A 21,581-nucleotide genomic window follows, 5' to 3' on the forward strand; every position below is an offset into this window, starting at 1 on the left:
TTATCTCCGGCTTAAATTCATGCGCTTTCTGTCAACCCATTATTTACCGGCGAATTTACTTGCCACAATCGATTCAGAACAGAAGTAGTCATATTCTCCGGCAATGCGAGCTTGGCTAGAAATCGTCGCGACCAGAAAGCTCAGTTCTCTTGTCCAAATTAAACATCCAATGACTAAGCCTGCGGGGTCAAACCATGACTATGCCCTCACAGGAGATGCAAACCACAATATTGTGTAGGTTTTTAACTACCACAGATGCACGTACACATATTGAGAGAGACATTTGGAAGCTGTAAGCTATCAGGGCTTCTGAACCTAGCATTTCTTAGCCGTTGGATTGATAATTGGCCGAATGCGCGACGACGCTGGTTTGGATTGCTACTTTCCGAAGTTTTTGTGAAAAAAAACGTACTGTAATAATTTGACGTACGCGAGGCAAAAACGTGATTAAAAAAAAATGACCACGAAAAACGTAAAAATTTTTTAGAAAAAATTTGCATTCGAAACAAGGCTATCAGAGAGTTAGAGTTAGTGGGATGGATCAAATGACCAATGCTGAATTTGCTTATACATAGGAGTCGAGTTACAATTCTTGCTTTATAATCCAAAGGCAATACTTTTTGAGCATGCATTGTCAACTTCTTTTAAGCACAAGAAAATCGATGTAGTTAGTACTTGTGCACTAGCTAAGTCTTGCATATGCAGATGCAGAGCTTGAGGCTCAATAAATGTGCTTGAAATGATAATTGACCAAGCTCTCCACAAATTGAGCTATAGCACAGATATAAAATCGTTCAATTTCGTTTTTGGAGTCTTTTTGCTTATGGAATGTGTATGATTTCTATTCTAAATTTATTAGCGGTGTTACTGTTTAAATCAAGAAAGGATGGATGATGTGATAAGTGTTAAATTGCAAACCACAGAATGGCTTCTTCTTTTCTTTTTTTTTTTTTTTTTTTCCTTTTTAATGTTTTTGGTGAGCTCAAAATCTCTATTCAACAGCAAATTAAAGCAAGCATGTTTGTACAAATAGGAATAAATCCAGAAATGCCTTCGTACGTGTTAAATTAAATGTCTAACTCTGGCAAAAGAAGGCGACATCTCTACGGTTCAATGCATCCTTAAAGTTATGTCACCGCTTCCAAATGCTAACTCTTTCCTCTCTCCATACCTTAAATTTTGTCATTAATTTTCCAGATAAATGTGTGATAAAGGGAGTCTGATCATCCAGTAAATTCATTAGAGAGCCCTTAAACTATTTTAATTGTCAACTTTGGACTCTTCATCTATTTTAACACTCAAATAATAAAAAGTGCCAAAATTTGGCGTTTTAACAATGAAAATGGACTGTAGGATCAAATTTTAACTTTTGATTTTTTTTTTATTATTATTAAGTGACTAATTTGAGACTTAAAATAGATAAGAGATCAAAAATTGACGATTGTAATAGTTTAGAGGATCTCGAGCAGTTTACCACAGCTAGAATTTTGAAAAAATATCTCAAAATATATTCTAGAAACTCTTCTACTCTTAAATATCCCAAAATATTTTTTGAAAACATCCTAAAATACAATCCAAAAACTCTGCTATAGCAAAATTTTTCAAAAACACCCTAAAAAACAACTAATCCAAACGGAGGAATATATTTCTCTGTTCACATAATCTCTTCATGTTTCTCTGTTTAATTTGGTTATGAGTATGGATAGACCGTCACCGAATTTAAGTGTATATCTAGAATTATACTTAAATTCTAAGGTCTTCTATTCACCGACTACTTACTTGGTTCAGCGACGGTGGAGGAATGGAAGACAGTTTCATACTCCCATTGCATTAAAATCACAGTACATTTGATATTCTCTTATTTTTGAGTAGTTAATTAATACTAAATCAATGGAAGTATCGCTGGGAATTGGGAACAAAAATTAGTGGCAAACATCTGGCGTATGTTGAGAATTTTGGGTGAAGTCAAAGCATGAGGAAATGGAAGCAGACACCTATCACCAGTCAATATTCGGCAGAATTTGAGTTTTTTTGTGTTCATCCATCATGGTGTAAAATGGGTAAAACTGGCTAAATTTAGCCAACTTCTGAATGCATAGATCCCCCAAGGCATGGCCAAGTTGATATAAACGGGTGGGGGAGTTTAAGGGGACACTGCTAACTTTTCTCACGCATTGCTAAAAAGGGAAACATAGTAAATAAGGCGGTGGATTAACAGAAGTTGATGACAGTGGATGATTCGTTCAAACAATTAATTAGTTCAATCACATTTATGTTACCCTTCTTTTCAACTACCCAAAAAAAAAAAAAAAATTTCAGGTCTCCAAATCTACTGTACAACTGCCCATCAAATTTTTCAATCCATAATTTTAGAGCCGAAAGATGAATCAAGTTTTTCATGCTCGAGTCGAATTCGACTCGGCTAGAATTCGTTTAAATTTGATTTGCCAACTAATTAAATCAAATTTGAAAACTATTTTAAATTCAATAATTTTTAAATTCGATAAAAAAAAAGCTCGTTCAAACTCAGTTCGACGAATAAACAAATCAAACTTGAACAAAATTTTAAATTTATTAAAATAATCAAATAATGTTAAACATTAGAGCGTTTGATTAGTCTCGTTTACACCTTTACACATAATTTTCACCGGTAAGATGAAAAAGCTTTTGTGAAAATGATAAATAACGTTTAATTCAAATTGACATTCCGTTAGCTTTTGTTCCTACCCTAACAAAGCTATGAAACTAATCCCGTTTCATGGTGAGCTTGCTTGGCTAAGACTGAGGGAGGAGTCCTAATCTTTAATTGTCCCACAAACTTAATTGCAGAGCAATTCTGAATGGGATATAGAAGCATCCCACATTCCCACTAATCTCTTGCATTTCACAGATATATCCAACCCCAAAGTAAATGCTAGCCAGGAACAGACATAAATACACCTACGACAGCATTTGATTCAACGCAACATATCTTCGTGACTCCATTGATGATATAAAACGGTATAGGTGACCACAGCACTCTCCCAATCTCCTTAATTAGCCCATTTTCTTGCGTTGTGTGTTACTTTCAATCTCACCTCTCCCTCTCAATCTGAATCTGAATCTCCAAATTCCCAAAACCTGCACCACCATGAAGACTTCTCCATCTTTCCCTTCAAAAAGAACAATTTTTCTGGCTTTGATGGTCATGATTTTCTTGATGTTCTTCTCATCAGTCACCACCACCACCACATCCACTAGAATTTCACGGTCGGGGTTCGGAGAAGCCTCCTCAAGCTCAATCCAGAAGCACCAGCTCTACAATTACCAGAAGGTTCAGGCAGGCAAGAATGGGGTCCAAAAATCTTGGAATACGATCTCAAGAGGCAGCATGCAAAGCCCACCTGCAGCCATGAATATGATCAACTGCTATCAGTTCCAGAGAATCCGCGACTGCGCACCATTCTCAACTCCACCGCCACCGCCACCGCCACCATCGGATTACGAGATTGACCCAAGATATGGTGTAGAAAAAAGATTAGTCCCTTCTGGGCCCAACCCTCTTCATAACTAAAATTCCACCATTTCATCATCATCACAGTTTACAGCACCACCTCTCTCACTATTCCATCCATTACCTTTCATTTTCACAAGAATTTCACATACTCCAATACCTTTCTTGGACCCCTTTTTCTTTTCGTTTCTTGAAGTCTTTTTTCTCACTCTAAAAATCTCGTCCTAGTTACTTTCTTCATAATTACTACCAATCTGCTGAGCTATAGCCTAGTTTTTTTTTGGTTGTCTTTTTCTTGTTTTCTTGGAGTTGCTATTTCCACGCTTGTTTTTGGATTTGGCATTCTTTAATTGGAGACCTGATTAATGAGTGGACGCAGCAAAAACAAGCGTGGAAATGGTCAGTCCTGGTAGTAGAAGTTGGCGGTGCATAACTATGAATATGATGATGAAGGTCTTCGTTGAAATTTTGGTGGAGCCAAGATAAATCAAGAGAAGCCCATGAGTTTCATTAATTCCTGAAGCTGTTAGTTAAGGGATTGGGAATTCAATAATGGCTTCGCCATAATATGGCGGCAAATTTGTCCTTTTGTGTTGCCTTTGATTTTCATCTCTAATTAGACGATATTTACGTAGTCATGTATATTCGAGTTTCATATAAATGAGAGTGATCCAATTCTTGCAGGTTTTAATTTTGCCTTCACATTCTTTTTCCTTTTGCGTGATTTTTAGTTAGTTAAATCTGATATAATATTCCCCTTTGTTTTGATTTTCACCTTTCATTTAGCAAGTAACTTGATTTAATCAGTTGTTTCTTCATTTTTTTTTTTTACATTTTCCTTTTTCAAGGTCAGCCAAAACCTAATTGTTTGCTAAATGCTAGAAAAAAAAAAAAGAATAGGAAAAACAATATGGATCCCACCTCCCAACAGGGTTTTAGGGCTTTGCAGGGCCTTATTTTATTTGGAGGAGCATTTTAGCAAAATATTCAAAAATGAAATGGGTAATTTCCATGCAAATGAATCCGTAGGCATCTCACATTATGGTTCTATATCTCAATACTATTCAACTTTAATTTTTTGTCCTTTTTCTTTAATTGTTTAGGAAAAACAGCAAAGTAATGTCTTTGGCTAGGAACGTGATGATGCTTAATTACCGTTACAGTAGTAAAGAGAGAAATAATCAGACTAAGATGGACTTCATGTTGTAGAGTAGTTTATGTTCTTTGATTTTGTTAAAAGAAATTAGGTGTTTATGGATTCAGAATGATGATACAATTTAACAATCTTTTTTCAATTGGAATTGGACCGAAATCGGATCTGCGATTTGTTGAACCAAAATCGGAATTGGATTTTGAAAATCGAAACTGGAACTATGACCATAACCATGAAAAGATTCAAGTTCAAGTTCATCAAAAATTTGAATCAAAACCAACAATTTAGAACCCATTCAAATCGTTTAAAAAAAAATACATACCATGTGTCTGAATTTATTTGACCAATTTAGAATTCAATATTAATAATCAGCAATTAACGCGAACAATCTCAATTCTAACTGAACAAACCCATTGTCCCATTCCATTAATAAGTCTACGCGCATAACTAATCGAAGTCCAAAACCAATCCAATCTAATCAACAATGAGATATTTTTTTCATAAAATTTACATAATTTTTTCCTTGCACATGATAATACAATAAAGCTTTTATTTTTCTACATTATTATCATATTTTCTTAGAATCAATTTTGTAATAATAAGTGTTCAAGCATAACTAAAAGAACTGAAACCCGTAATCCGTAGATATCAAAACCGTAATCGAAGCAAAACTAGAATTGAAACCGAATTGTAACCCGAATTTTAAGAATTGTAACCACAACTATTCTTATAAGCATCGATTCAAGTTCCACTTCTCAGAGAACGAAAGATGTTAATTTTTAAACCGGAATTAATGATTTTGGAATCACGACCATGTCTTCTCCGATCTACCCAATAACTATCATGTTAGAACTCTTTAAAGTAGTAATTATAGAATTCCTTAAATCCATAATCATGTAAAGCAAAAGAAAGTGCCAAAGTTTATCCACATCTTAAAAGATAAAGGATATATGATGTATAAAAGTAACAAGACTTTCTATTGACCAACAATTCTAGGGGAAAAAAAACACTTTCTTTAAGGTGATTATGTTAGTGCAACTTAGTGAGTTATTTCGATCAATAAACTAGGTTCCCTAAAACTTGACATTTTTGCTCTTCTTGATTTTGAGGACTTTCGTTTATTTATTTAGTTATTATTTAAATTTTTTTAGGAAAAAGAAGAAGTAAAACTTAAGCAACAATATAACCAATGAAAGTCGAACTTATTCCAAAAATTATTTTGCTTGCATTATAATTACAGTTATTAATCGAATTTTTATCTTTTTGATAATTTTTTTTATGTCACATGCATTACATCACAAAAAATACTACAATAAGTATTTCAATAATATTTCAAATAATCTCGTATCCAAACACACTCAATCATTTTTTCTAACTCAACTATTGTTCTCTGCAATTATGGTGGTCAATACAATTGAGCACTAGTTATAAAGAAATTGAAATTAAAAATTAGGGACAACTTTATACTAAAAAGAACAAAAAAAAGAAGTTTGTGAGTCAAGATGGGAAGTCTTCCCAAAAAAAAAAAAAAAAAGGCTACTTATAAAGAAATTGGAATTAAAAATTAGGGACAGGTTTATACTAAAAAGAACAAAAAAAAAAGTTACATAAATTACATTAAAAAAATTACATAAAAGGAAAGTCTTGGTAAATTACAGTTGGTGACAATATACAGTTCTACACTAAAACTACATACTCTCTAAATCTCAACCCTAATCGGTAGAGAAAACAAATTAATAATTAAAAAAAGGGAAATATCAGAAACCTCACTCCTAATATCACTTGGCATTTCTAAGGTTTTAAAAATATCATTTATCACCCCTAATAATTGTAAAAAGATGATATTAACGCTCATTTGACACATAATTCATATGTTAAATAAATAGAGCTCAAAAAAGAAAAGAAACAAAAGTTACTTTCTTCTCTTTCTTTTTTCTCCAATATTCTCTTTTACTCATTCTTTGGATGACCATGCAATATTTTATTTGTAAATTTTAATAAATTGAATTTTGTTTACCTTTTACTTTTTGTGATTGTGATAGAGTTTTGCTTATTTTGAGTTAATTTTTATAATGATCAGTGCAATTTAAAAGTTGGACACTGGTTGAGAAGAAGTTGGAAAAAAATATAAAATTCATAAGAAATCGATTTTGAACATATAGAATAAAATGGTGCAAATGTATTTCTTTGCAAATATCTTTTTTATTTTTCAAATTTATATTTTTATAGACTATAGCATTATGATATGGTAATACCATTAGAGATTATTTTTTAAGTGATAGTTCTCTTGAAGTAAACCAAGTGATTTAGGAATATTTGTATTTAGCAAGTAAAAGGGTAGTATAGGGTTTTTTAAAAATTTTGTTACACAAATAATAAAAGTAAGAGAAGTAAGTGATATTTTTAAAATCTTAGGGGCACCAGATGATATTAAAAGAAACCTCAGGGGAGGTTTCTGATATTATCCCTAAAATTCGGGAAACGAGAAGAAAAGAAATAATAATAATAATCCACCGACGAAGTTAAGTAGTCATCCCCTGTCTTCCGCGTCGGCGATAGCTGGACTGAGATCTCATCACTCGGTTACTCTTCTGATTTGATGCTTTGGATTCTGAATAGTGAAGTCTGAAGCTTCAGATTTTTTTTTTTTTAAAAAAAAAAAGCCAAGAGGGACGACGTCGCTGGCATTTGGCCGGAATGGCGAGTGATCGTCGGTGGTCCTCGGCTTTTCTTCTCCTTCTGCTTTTGCATTTGAACGTCGTCGTTTACGGCAAAACTCTGAAGCGAGATGGTAAACTTGTTAATAATTTACTTCTCCCCGCTGACTTCTTTCTATTTTCGCTTCGATCTGTTCTTCTAATTTTTCCCCTTTTCATCAATTCCCTTTTTTTCCCATCATTTTTCAGTTTCTTCTTTGGTATTGTCTTTCTGGATGGGGAATTCGCTACTTTATAAAGTGGAAACTGTCATCGATTACAGGCGGATTTAGAAAGTCATCATTATTGCTGATTTAAACCATATTTACGTGTGTATTATCTTGTTAATTAGTGGTTGTAGCCAAATAATTGATGTAAATTAATGCATTTAAGATACAATTGAAGTGGTATCATTTAGCCTGACATTTATTGCTTATTCTGGGTGATCAATTTGATTGGACAAAAGCAGATTTATCTGTTTAATTCCAACCAGAAATAAGCGCTTATGAGTTTTCTGATTTTTTCCTTGTTGAATTTTGATTGATCATCCGATACTCAGCACAAGCGGCATAGTAGATTCTTGAACAAGTAAAATTTACGTTGGTTGCCAGCTATTATAGTAATTTGCTGCAACCAGACAGAGATAAAGACTGGAATAATCAGGCTGCTAATGCATTCCCAAGTTGAGCTTAGAGGAGGCTTTGTGGATTCTTATTTTGGTTAATTAGCTTAGTTCTTTATAAGCTGTTGAATTATGGATACTGTACCAGCATTTCAGTGAACCCGATTATTGAATTATGGATGGCCTTTTTTAGCTTCTAGGGTCTGTTTGTTAGCTGAAGATCCCTCTTGCTAACTGGAATCAAGGATGGACTAAGCTTAATTATTGATATGTGATTGCAGTTAAAGCTCTAAATGAGATTAAAGCTTCCCTTGGATGGAGGGTGGTTTATGCATGGGTTGGAGAAGATCCCTGTGGAGACGGTGATTTGCCGCCTTGGTCTGGGGTTACATGCTCGCGGTCCACAGTTGGGGATTATAAAGTAGTCACCGAACTGTAAGTTTTGCTGCTTTGCCATTTTTCACATCTTGGTCTATTGTTAAGGCTTGGGTTTCACTCAGTTTTTTTAGAGTTGACTTTTCTCATTTTTCGATGGTGCGTCTGAATCTTATACAGTTGCAAGATAATATGTATATTTTAAAATATCTTGTTCTTCGTTCTGGATGTGCAGGGAAGTTTATGCAGTTTCCATTGTCGGCCCTTTTCCTACTGCTGTGACTAATTTGTTGGATCTCACGAGACTGTATGGTTCTTACTGTTCTTATTATGAATTTCTTTTTTCGTCTGATGTTGTAATCAGTTTAGCACTTTACTTTCTCAGTTGACTTGCTGCCTGTGATAGATTCCTTCAAAACATCAAGCTACCAGAAGTTTCAGAGACTTGTAGTCCTTTCTTCTCTAGTCTCACTAATATGAAGTGTTTTAGATTTGACAATTGCTTAAGCTGGTTGTACATATCATATCTGATCCTGTAGTCCGTAGGTAGAGTAGAATACCTGAATATGTACCCTCCCAACCCCCTACGAGGCTCAGGGACATGTTGAGTGCAATCATGCATTGTGTTGCTTACACCTGTTGGAAATGTGTTCCTTGTATTTATTGATTAAACTCATGAATTATGCTTTGTTTTTGTGCACGTTGCAGGGATCTCCATAACAACAAGCTTACGGGACCAATTCCTCCTCAAATTGAGCGTTTGAAGCGCCTCAAAATCCTGTATGTCTCTTATAGCCACTCCCTCATTTGATTAAATATTAGTACCTCTTGAGCTCATGCAAAAATGGCAATGGTTATTTCATCTCAGATCTCCGTTTATAATCAGCATCAGATGAGAAATTTGATAACTGGGTTACACACTAAAAATGTGTAAATGTTGACACTCAGATCCTTGAAAAAACATTGAAAACTTAAGTGCTCACTCATCTTCCTGAAAGAAATGCATTAACAAATTGGAAAAATTGCTCAGTTTAACTGTTTCTAAATAGAAGAATTAAGTCGCCCACATTTTATAATGCTACTACCCTTTCTTTTTGCTCAACCGCATTGTTTGGTAATTGTTTCCCTTTTTTGGTTTTGTGTTATTCTGTTAGCAATTTGAGGTGGAATAAGCTTCAAGATGTCATTCCTCCTGAAATAGGTGAACTCAGGCAACTAACACATCTGTAAGTATTTCTCTTCCACATGCTTGCTTGTGATGATAGAAATTCTCATAACAGTCTACATATCTGAAATACGACCTCATATGATATTTTGCAGCTACCTGAGTTTTAATAATTTCAAAGGTGAAATCCCGAAGGAGCTTGCTAATCTTCCTGAGCTTCGTTATCTCCAACTGCATGAAAATCGTTTTACTGGACGGATTCCCCCTGAATTGGGCACTTTACAAAATCTGCGACACTTGTAATTTTCTATCAATACTTTGTCCTCTTTTCTTTTCCTTTCCTTTTTTTTCTTCTGCAAGACTTGTTTTAAATTGTTGGTGATCCCACGTGCAAATGAACTTAATGCAGGGATGTTGGTAATAATCATTTGGTTGGCACTATAAGGGAACTCATAAGGATTGAAGGATGCTTTCCAGCTCTTCGTAACCTGTAAGCTTCTTTAAGTAGGATTTATTGCATTCCAACTATATTTTGTTGGGATATTGTTGGATAACTGTTAATGCAACTGCTGTGCAGTTACTTAAATAATAATTATCTTACGGGAGGCATTCCGGCACAGCTGGCAAATTTGACGAACTTGGAAATCTTGTAAGTTTGGATGCTTATATGAGTATACTGGTCTTCCCATTTTCCGGATCAGTTGATCTTTATGTCTCTGTAATTATTAAAGTCTATTGTTTTCATCCTTTCTTCTGAAACAGATATCTATCCTACAACAAAATGTCTGGAATCATTCCATCTAGCCTTGCTCATATTCCTAAATTGACTTACTTGTAAGTGTTCATCGCGGTCAGTTGTATTCTACTTAATCTGATGCTGTTGGCTCACATTTGATGTCTCTAACGTGCTTCATATGCTTGTAAATAAGTAGGCGAGGAGTAGTTGGGTTTAATACTACCTGCACGTGCATGCCCTAGTCATGTCAAGTAAACAAGTCTGCATCTTTATACTTGTTTCCTTTTTCCCCTTTTATTCTTGCTGAGAGATTAAAAATTGTTCAACTCATTAGGTTCACACAAGCAATAGTGTTCTCGCCTTAGCATGTTTTAATTTCTTGAATTGTTCTACATTCACAAAAGAAGTTGAAAACCTAGTTGAAATTGTTATTATTGGTGTTGAAATAGGCTATTCGACTCTTAAAAGGTTGCATTGATGAATGATCAAACTTGCAATAATGAGGACTTTCTTGTCTCATTTTTTCACCTTCCCAGTTGCTATTCATGCTTCATTTTCTGTGCATGTCTGAAGATTAAACCTTGTTTCGGGGAAAAGGGGGTATTCTGGTCTAGTCTAGGATGTGTCACTTGAGATACTTTGTGTTCAACACCTGCAAAAGAGCAGAAATAAAGAACTAGTCTGTCACCTGTTGTATACGTCCAGGCACAATATTTGACCGAAGAGCTTTTTAAGTCTTGGATCGAAGTGTGAGTACAAGGTTCTTTATGCCCGTGTGCATTCATTTAGACAGTAACGTGTTGCTTAATTAGTTCACCGGTGTTCAAAAGACTGTTCAAGATAACCATCTTGTGTGATTTTGACTTTGCATATCATCTTTAACTTCAACATACACTAGCAGTAGTACTGATGTTGCGGCTTAGGCATCTTCACTCCGTTATAGAACTTCTACGTTGTTTGGTTGCACATACAACAAGTTATGCTGGGGCCTAAAGCTGTTTTGTCCTGCATTTTGACTGGTGATGATTTGCATCTTATGTTAGGTATTTGGATCACAATCAATTTTCTGGGAGGATCCCTGATGCATTCTATAAGCATCCCTTGCTGAAAGAAATGTAAGTCTGACTTTGCTCATTTTCTGTTTGCGACTTCCAAATTCTGGAAAGTGTTTCAAGGTGCTGATAGTGTTGCCACAGGTACATTGAAGGTAACTCGTTCAGGCAAGGCGTTAATCCAATTGGGGTTCATAAAGTGCTAGAACTGTATGATACGGATTTCTCAGTTTAGCCTACTTAAAAGCCTCCTCATTTGATTTTATTACAAGTAGCTTTTCATTCTTCCCCAGAAAAGGCGAATACAGGTTATCGGAGCAGATCAGGAATGTGATGTCTGTTCATAGAGTGGATAACTTCCATATAATTTGTCTCCTTAGTTTCTTCTACAACAAACAACTTGACATGGAAATCATTTTTATGCTCTATTACTGTAGGTTTTATGCTGAGAAAAACTGTATAAATCGTAGGGGAATATAGTTTTGAAATATTTTCAGTACCAGTAATTCTCCTCGGCAAGGGGATTTCGAGCATAAGAAGAATGCGAACAATTTTGCAGTCATGAATCTCATTAGGAGCTCTAGTTTGTAAATAATAAAAGCGAAGTTAATGCTCTTGGGAGCATAAATCTGGCGTCAATGAAATTGAATATATGTGCAACACCTCTCGAACAAATTATCACAATGCAGCTACAACATTTCATATCCCTTCAAAGAGAATAGAGCAATTTACTCAACTTGACTCGGAAGAGAGGAGTGCTCTTAAATAACTGTATAAAGCATGTATCCTTAAGATGAGTGAAGGACTCATCAAACTCATGCAACCCAGCATGCATGTGGTATAACTGAATGTTGATAGTGCTTATTCGCATCAAATAAGTCGATTGTCTAATAATGCAATGTAGTCTGATAAGAAAAATCTCGAGTCGCACCATGAAAAATCTGACTGCTTATGAAGCGTCTCCAGAAGTCCACATACTTCATCCATGAGCAAATGCGTCTTCTCGCCCGCAATAAACTCGTGAGCAACACCATTAATCTCCACTGAGCTGCAACCTGGTGCCTTATCTATACCTTGGCTTCGCATCTTCTTGCGCATCCTTTTTGCGCAATCGTATCTTCCTGCTGCAGAATATACATTTGATAGCAGCACATACGCTCCACTGTGGCGTTCAAGTTGCACGAGCCTCTCAGCAGCTGCCTCAGCCAAATGAATTTCTCCATGACTGCAACAAGCACTCAATAACGCCCTCCATGCAATTGTTTCCTCTGAGGAACCATTAGAGTTGGGCATCCTGTGAACTATAGTCTTCGCTTCTTCAAGAAGCCCGGCACGGCTGAGGAAGTCAATTATACATCCATAATGTTCACTTCTTGGTTCCAGTCCATACACGTTGCACATAACATCTAACAACATTAAACCTTCATGAGCCAAGCAGGAATAACTACAAGCAGTAAACAAAGAAATGAATGTAATATCATCTGGCCTGATTCCATTCTTTTCCATTTCCCTAAACAATTTAAGAGCCCCTTTGCCATTCCCATTCATTGCAAACCCTGAAATCATGGTATTCCAACAAATAACATCTCTTCTTGGCATTTCATAGAACACTTTCTCTGCCACATCCAAGTACCCACATTTTGCATACATGTCCATTAGAGCAGTGCCCAACTTAACACTCAATGGCAGATTACCCTTTCCAACATATCTATGCACCCAAATTCCAATATCAAGACAACCCAGATGAGCACAAGCACAAAGTGCACTAACAAGTATAGCCTCATCAGGTTCAACCCCATCTAACTGCATCAGCCTAAACAACAGCAAGCCTTCCTTAAAGCAGTTATTTTGGACATAACCAGACAACATAGCACCCCAAATCCCTCTATCCTTCAATTCTGCCTCATCAAAAACCAATCGTGCTCCATATACATCCCCCTTTTTAGCATAACCACTAATCAGTAATGTCCGTGACACAACACAAGGCCAAGGCATTTCATCGAAAACCAATCTTGCTGCTTCCATATTAAGAAAGCCAGAGTACATGAAAATCAAAGAATTAACCACATAAGTGTTGAACAAGAATCCCGATTTGAAGCAATGCCCATGAATTAACTCCCCAAGATTATAGTTTTCCATGTTAGCACAAGCTTTTAACATGTAAGGAAGCGTATAATTGTCAGGGTACATTCCATTTCTCAACATGTCTTTGTATATTGCTATAGTCTTCTCTAGTTCCTTTTTCAGCAAAAGGGCTTTGATCATTGTGTTGCAGATGCAAATTGTAGGCTGTTCAATTTGTTCAAAGATTTTATAGCCATGAAATAGGCTGCCCTGAACTGGGTCAGAGCAGAAGGCCAAGAGTCTACTAAGGGCATAGCTGTTAGCTCCAAGCCCACATGTAATGGCCTGTCCATGAGCTTGCTTCAGCTGTCTCATATTCCTACATTTTTCCAACAGCTGAAGGCTTCTCCTACTGGCTGACATTTGCATTGGCCATTCTATCACAAACTACATTTGCAAAATAGAAGGGGCTTTGAGCGGTGGAGGGTGGGTGCCTGGGAGGCGAAGGCAGGGCGAGGGGACGGGAAAGTGTTGTTGCTGATCTTTGAGCGGAAAGGTCGAGAGTTTAGGTAATTAATTGATGGCTTAAAGCACGTGGGAGATTACTAGTCAATCATTCCATCCGTTCCATTTTGATTGTAGTCTAAGTATCGGTTTTTTTTATTAGTCCCAAATTATAGTCTAATTTTTAATTTAAAATATAATTAATTTTTAATTTCTCTAAAACAAGTCTAAAAACTCGTGCTATGCATGGCCATAAAGAATGTTATAAAAAAAATGAATAGTTATGAGAATACATTACACATAGAAATTTACTAATGAATAATAATTTAACCTGTGAAATATTAAACAATTTTTAGTTCTCTCTTCTACCTTCCCATTTCCTAAATCCCACCCTTCCTTATTTAAAAATTAAAAAATAAGTTTTAACTACCGTCTACCTAGTAATACATTGCAACAAAAACAAAATTGTGACATAACACATAAAACATATCATATTAAATTGTAGTAATAGATCTAAAACCAAATTTTATTTGTTAAATGCTTAATTAAGCAACCATCATATCCAACATTCAGATAATTCAAAAAGTATTTGCCAAAATGTTAAGTTATTTCTTAATCAACATATCTATTATATTTGACATAAAATCCATACAGTATCGGATTCTTTCAAGAAAAAATAAAAACAATAAGAATAATTATATTCTAAACGATATATGACTTAAGCGACAAACACAAAATTAAAAAATGACCAAACTCCTTGATTTTAAAGGTTCCTTTATTTGTTTATATCACTTAAGAACGCTGTGATTTTTAGTCGTTGTATTAGCTGGCCTCAAAAAAATAATATCAAGGCTTTGTTTTATATAATTTTAATTCTTAAATTTCAGAATCTCTGTTTGTTTATTTGGCCTAAAAATATTAAGTAGTTCGTGAATTTACAATATTCGACATGGTCTCATATTTTGTAAACCAAGAATCTTATGCTTAAATTATATACAACTTCAGTAATAGAACATTGGTAAATAAGGGTGAGTTAATTTTTAAATTCTTTTTGCATGGGATTTTCCTCTCAAATATTAAGGTCGTGTGTATCATCAAGTTGGTAGGATTTGAAATAATTTAAATTTGAAATGTTGAGAATATTGTCTACAATCAAGATTTTGCAATCAACTCATAACATTTTAGGAATTAAAATAAATAGAAAATCTATATAAAAAAGAAATTGAGAATTTGGAGGTCTAGGAAGGCTTCTAACTAAAAAAATCATTGCAATTTATATAGATATAAATATTAGAAAGCACAAATAATACATGTAGAAACCAAAGTGGATCTTGGAGATAAAGAAAAAAGAATTCAAAATAGTAATTTTAAATTAGGATAATAGATAACCAAATATACATGTGGACCAAAAAAAATCCCTTTTTTCACTCAAATATTAAAGTCATGTGGATCATCAAGTTGTTAGAATATACTCTACAATTAAGATTTTGCAATCAACTCATTATATTTTAGGAATTAAAATAAATAGAAAATCTAAAAAAAAAATGGAATTGAGATTTTGAAGGTCTAGGAAGGCTTCTATCTAAAAATGCCTTCTGCAATTTATATAGATATAGATACCTTTATTTAATGTACTTTTATTATAAGTGAGTATAACCTGCTTCATTCAATAATTGTTCTGATTCATCTATTAAATAGTGTAACTTTCTATCAATATTGTTATTATAATTAATGTGAAGATACAGTGATTAGTCGTACTCCTAATATTAATGTAAGGGTATTTTAGCAGAATAGTAGATTATATTTACTCTTCCATCAAAATTAACTAATTTTTCTTAATCTATATAAGAAAAAATCAAGACTATTAAAATGAAACGGATGGAGTATTTGAAATAATTATTGTAGCACTCATGAAATACATATGAAATAAAAAGATGACTCAAAAAATCAAAAATCAAATTTGTTATGTAGGTAAAATACTACTAAAAAAAATTTGAGTATAGTATTTGGCAAATTGGCACTAAATCCCAAAATGATGCAAGGACTCATTAACTTTTTGACCAAATTAGTGACATACAAATTTGGGCACAAAACAGTCAAATATCTTTTGGGATAGGCTGGGGTGTTTTTATCATTTTCTCTTTTTCATTTTTGCTGGTGATAATCTAATTCTAGACTAGCTTGCATGCATTTCCAAGCGGTGCTGAAGGTCCTGCAAACCTTAAGAATAAAGAAGACACATAATAATAAGTATGTGAGGATACTTGGATTTCAAGTAGCTCTCCCAATCTTTTACTTTCACGTGGAAGGGAGTTATCTTTTTCTTTGAGCAATGCGAAAATTGATGGATATATACCACCAGAACTTATCTCTTAGGATATGTGGCGGATTATCGTATTACAGTACTCTATTTTATCAGCAATATTGTGATTTTTCCTCTTTTTTTTTTTTTCCCTTTTGTTTTTCTCTTTCGCGATCGATGGAAGATAATTGGCTATTCACTTAGTTAGGGACACAATCCAACTGAATCCCTAAAATCTTGTAAACAATCCAACATTATCCTTTCTAATTGTATGATTTTTGTAATCTTCTGACTTCATTGGGTGTTTAATATGTCGAGCACACCTATAAAGTAAAAAACAGCTCGTCGACATTTCTAAACGTAAACGATGGATACAAACATTTCTCCATCAATTTATTTCTCGTAAAAGATTTTCCTAATACATTTGACGTTCAGAAATGATTTGTTTTTTTTTTCCCCATAAATTAATCCAGGTTAACCCACTGGTACATATGTTGAAGATGAGCTGATATATAGGTTCACGGACTCTGGTACTACTAACTAATGTGTTAAGATATGCCGCAAACGAAGTCTCTCCAGACGTGGGATTCTGCATCAGTCCAACGATCTACTAGCATAAGAAACTACACCACTTTTTAACATATTATATGAAACAAAAGCAGCTTCTTTGTCACCCACTCAGCAGCAAAGTTCATCTTTTTCCCATTTTGGCAACATGGGCTGTTCGAGAGCTGTGTTTTTGTTGGGTTGTGTTCTTTTGACGCGGTGGCTTTGTCTGTCTTTAGCAGCAGCAGCAGCAGCAGCAGAACAAGTTAAGGTGAAAGTGAAAGGAGTTACCTCCATTGCCAAGACTGATGGCAACTTCATTTGTGCTACTTTAGATTGGTGGCCTGAAGACAAATGTGATTATAATCAGTGCCCGTGGGGAAAGGCTGGAATCCTCAATTTGGTATAAATCATCATGTTTTAAGCTATCATTCCTTGATGGTTTAAATGCAAAAGAAATTTCAAGAATCCACTTACTAATGGGTTTATGACAAGTTTGCAGGATTTGAAGAACAAGATTCTGGCCAATGCAATAAAAGGTTGGTACGGTTGCTTTGAATCTGCTTAAACCTAGAGCAAATGAAAGTTGAGATGTTGATCAATTCCGTGTCCAAATTTCTGCAATTCTTTGGCTTGACAAAAATTGAACCGGAAAAAAGAAAGAAAAAATAAAAAAGGATGGCAGAAGTCTGAAATGAGAAAATTTACTCCATAAAATAGCGTCTAGCTTAATGTTGGTTTAGGAAACGATTCTACAAGAACTGAGAAGCTATAAATAGATGCTTGTGTCGATTACTTGTTCCCCATAGTTCTTGCATGGTTTCTATGTTGTTTTTTTTTTTTTTTGGGAGTAACTCGTAGAAAAGATGGTGGAGCTGTAAATTTATGTGATTAATTTGAAGATCTCGTGGAGAACAAATGAAGGAAAATTGTTGGCATTTGTTCCCTGAATACTGCTTAGGTACATTAGCAGAGGGCAGACAATATCCATGTTTCTGTAGCAAGTAAGTGCTTAAAGACCTTTGATTATGCAAATTGCAGCATTTAATCCTCTTCGGATCAGAATTGGAGGTTCCTTAGAAGATCAAGTCGTCTATAAAGTTGGAACAATGAAGATATGCCCACGTTTTCAGAAACGTAAAGGTGGCCTGTTTGGATTTAGCAGAGGTTGCCTTCCAATGAAAAGATGGGATGAACTTAACGCTTTGTTCAACAAAACAGGGTATGTTTGTCTGTTTTAACGTATCTTAACGATGTTTCTTGGTATGATAAACAGTCAAAACAAAGAAAAGCTCAAACGGATTCTAATTGATATTTGTTTTGCACAGGCCTTTGGTAACATTTAGCTTGAATGCCCTTATTGGAAGGCAAAACCCAGTAGGCGGTGATATTCTTTGGGTAGGAGATTGGAATGCCCAAAACGCCCGTGATTTTATCAACTATACGATCTCCAAGGGATACAAGATCGATTCTTGGGAACTCGGTAACTTACATAGTGATGCCAATTAAGCCGATGAAACGGGCTGGTGTCAATTATTTTTAGTTCTTGTTTTTGCTTGCTCATGGATTGGAACTTGAATTCTCCTAGGAAATGAACTGTGTGCAAATGGAGTGTCGGCAAGAGTTGAGGCTAGTCAGTATGGCAAAGATATGATTGTACTCAAAGAACTTGTTAAAGAATTGTATCCAGATCCAAGCACACGGCCAAAAGTCTTGGGGCCTGGTGGCTTTTATGATGAGGAATGGTTCAATGAGTTCCTTCAGACATCCGGAGCAGGAGTTGTTGATGGTCTAACTCACCATATATACAATCTTGGCGCCGGTTTGTACCACTATTGACTCAGTTCTTGCTCACAAGAGACGTTGCCCTTTTGTCTTGCACGAAGTAAAAGTCGAGAACTTTCCTTTTTGTAGGTGTCGATAAGAATCTCATCAACAAGGTTCAAGATCCATATTATCTTGATCGAATAGCTCAGACCTACAAGGATATTTCGAGGAGCGTAGACTTGTTTGGGCCATGGTCAGGAGCATGGGTTGGAGAGGCTGGTGGAGCTTATAATAGTGGCGGCAAATATGTCTCCCGCACTTTTGCTGATGGATTCTGGTCTGCCCACTCTCCACCTGCTTGTGCATTTGAAAGGCATTTGCTTTTCTTTCGATTTCTTGATGGAAACTGGTACTGATGGGTACAGACTTTATTGCTTCAAACAGGTATTTGGATCAGTTAGGCATGACATCCACTTTCAACCATAAGGTTTTCTGCAGACAAGCCTTAATTGGAGGAAATTATGGTCTGCTTAACACAACCACGTTCATCCCTAATCCAGATTATTATGGGTCAGTATCTTGTGGTTTTTTTTTTTTTAACATATCCATACAGCGATCGACAATCTGATTAACCTTTTGCTGCTAAATTTCAGGGCACTTCTGTGGCATCGATTGATGGGGAAAAATGTTCTTGCTACCACACATGAGGGCTTCCCTTATTTGCGTGTGTATTCTCATTGCTCAAAGACTAGCGTAAGATCATGTTTAACTTTCAGCACTTAGCATTCCAACATCATATTTTTTTATAGAGCATTCACATAATTTCAAGTTTATATTACAAGCTTCACCAGTTGTTTCTCATCTTCTACTCACATTTACTTCTGTTTTTTGCAGTCTGGCATTGCAGTCCTGATAATCAACATTTCAAATTCAACCCGTTTTGGAGTTTCAATTGTGAATGACTACAATATGGGCGGCAAATTTGAAGTTGGACAACAAAGAGAAGAGTACCACTTGACTCCAAAAGATGGAAACATCCAGAGTGATGTATTGCTGTTAAATGGGACTCCACTGAAGCTCACAGAGGCATCTGATATCCCAGCTCTAGAACCGCAAATAGTTGATGCTTCTAAGCCTATTACTGTTGTACCTCATTCATTTGTCTTTGTCAATTTGCGAGGCTTTAATGCCCCAGTTTGTGCATAGAACTGAGGATGTGCATTTGCCTTATTAAAGATCTAATCACTTTGGTCATGCAAGATCTCGTTAAATATGAGTTTGTTCAGTATCCAGTGCGGAGAACTAATCCAAGCTAGTTGTAGCCGGAGTTTCCTCCTGTTTAGTTAACTTCTTTTTCATTCTGATTCATCACAGATTTAGAATGCAAGTTACAGCCAGTTTTCTATCCTTTGATTAGGCCTGTCAATCCAACCTAATGAGCCGGGTTTTCATAAGTTCAAATTCAATTCATTTAATTTATAACATTTTTGGGTTCGGGTTATGAGTCTCGGATTAATAAACGTGAAATTCATACACAACTCATATAACATTCGGGTTGCGAGCCTTATTCGGATTTAGGCCAAACTCACTTATATATTACTCCTTAATTTTCTTAACATAATTACTATAACTATTAAATTGTAAAACTAATTTAACATTTACAAGACTATAACATTAAAACTAAATATGAACAAGTAATAGTTCTTAATATAGACCAAAAATTTTTCAATAATACTTATATCTAATTCGTTCAAAATATATGAAAAATAGTAATAAAACATGCGGTTATAAACCAATACATCTTCAAAAGTTGGAACTTCTTTATAGTCTTGTGATTTGAATCCAAATACGCTTGATGATTTGTATTTATAGACCAAAAAAAAAAAATCAACCAATATTATACCAACACAAAAATTTACTCGATCAATAAAAAAAGTTAGAAATTCAGTTATGCATTACTAACATTATATCTCAAGAAAGCTCCTAGAAGAATTTTCAGATGTATGTTTGTGTTTTAAAATTTGTATATATGTAGTATTTAGTAATAATATATTTGGATATATAATTATATATAATATCAAAATATAAATATTATACACATAGGGTTCGGCCTATATCGGGTTTGAACCTAATGAAACCCAAGTTTAATTCATATTTAATTCAAACCTAATTTTTAAGCTCAAATTCAGACTAGTTCACTAAAAGGTCAGGCTCATCGAACTTTTTCTCGAGTCGAACGAGTCGAGTTCAGACTGACTCGACCCCATTGACAGTCCTACCTTTGAAGTCGACTTGGTTTTCTCTTTTTAGTCATACTAGTACTATTCAAACATTACGCTTAAGAGCAATGTTATTAAACTCGGATCGAATAGCGACTCGACTAAATTATTGGGTCAAAAGTCAACTGATCAAATCGATCCTACCGTTCTAAAAAACTCGCTGATGTCGGCGTGATGTCATAATGATTTTATATTTTATATTGAAATTAAGTTCTTGGTTACATTCGACGAACTATAGAAAATGTTTCAAAAATATTAAACTTGCGATCAAATATATACCGAGTAATTATATATAAAAATGTAAATTCATTGATTAAATATGTCTATTCTCCAAAACTATTTGAAAAACTAAATTAAAGTAAAATTAATGCAAGTTGGAATCACTGATGCTAAATTGATAAAATCATAGGAATGAAAACATTTTGATTTAGAGATTATTCAAGAAAACAAGTTATTTTAGTATTTACACTAAGTGGATGGCGTTTTCTTATTCTTATTAATAAATGAAAGTGTTACAATTTAAGTAATTCAAATTATTTTTGGGGAAAAGAAGAAAGAAAAGTTTGAAAATCAGGTCAATCAATCAAACTGGATCACTGATTTTACCGACTTTTTATCATAGCGATTTTGTGTTACAAACCAACTCGAAAAAAAATCGATTCACAATCGGACCGGTTGAACCGGCCGATCTGGTCAGGGTCTAATAACACCATTTAAGAGGAGATATCATAGGAACCCAACAAATCATGTACCCGAATTTACCCCAACTTTCAGTTTTGGCACCCAAATTTGGCTGAAAAGGAATATCAGTAAGAAAGAAGATAATG

General features: G+C 34.8%; 3 protein-coding genes across 3 annotated transcripts; 2 read left to right on the forward strand and 1 right to left on the reverse strand.

Moving 5' to 3' along the window:
• Positions 1-7,194: 7,194 nt before the first annotated feature.
• Positions 7,195-11,850, forward strand: LOC113716750 (uncharacterized). Its single transcript, XM_027241172.2, has 11 exons — positions 7,195-7,437; positions 8,246-8,399; positions 8,575-8,646; positions 9,048-9,119; positions 9,494-9,565; positions 9,660-9,803; positions 9,914-9,994; positions 10,082-10,153; positions 10,267-10,338; positions 11,284-11,355; positions 11,437-11,850. The coding sequence occupies exons 1-11, from the start codon at positions 7,344-7,346 to the stop codon at positions 11,525-11,527; spliced, it is 996 nt and encodes a 331-aa protein (XP_027096973.1). The 5' UTR covers positions 7,195-7,343; the 3' UTR covers positions 11,528-11,850.
• Positions 11,851-12,019: 169 nt separating this feature from the next.
• LOC113716748 (pentatricopeptide repeat-containing protein At5g66520-like) lies at positions 12,020-13,920 on the reverse strand. Its single transcript, XM_027241170.2, has one exon. The coding sequence runs from the start codon at positions 13,783-13,785 to the stop codon at positions 12,163-12,165; it is 1,623 nt and encodes a 540-aa protein (XP_027096971.1). The 5' UTR covers positions 13,786-13,920; the 3' UTR covers positions 12,020-12,162.
• A 2,829-nt stretch (positions 13,921-16,749) lies between these two features.
• LOC113716749 (heparanase-like protein 1) lies at positions 16,750-19,729 on the forward strand. The gene is made up of 9 exons (XM_027241171.2): positions 16,750-17,111; positions 17,211-17,247; positions 17,750-17,930; positions 18,037-18,191; positions 18,297-18,530; positions 18,623-18,812; positions 18,920-19,045; positions 19,129-19,228; positions 19,370-19,729. The coding sequence occupies exons 1-9, from the start codon at positions 16,878-16,880 to the stop codon at positions 19,679-19,681; spliced, it is 1,569 nt and encodes a 522-aa protein (XP_027096972.1). The 5' UTR covers positions 16,750-16,877; the 3' UTR covers positions 19,682-19,729.
• Positions 19,730-21,581: the final 1,852 nt, after the last annotated feature.

Source organism: Coffea arabica, chromosome 11c, assembly GCF_036785885.1.
Source record: "Coffea arabica cultivar ET-39 chromosome 11c, Coffea Arabica ET-39 HiFi, whole genome shotgun sequence".
In the NCBI taxonomy this organism is placed as follows: domain Eukaryota; kingdom Viridiplantae; phylum Streptophyta; class Magnoliopsida; order Gentianales; family Rubiaceae; genus Coffea; species Coffea arabica.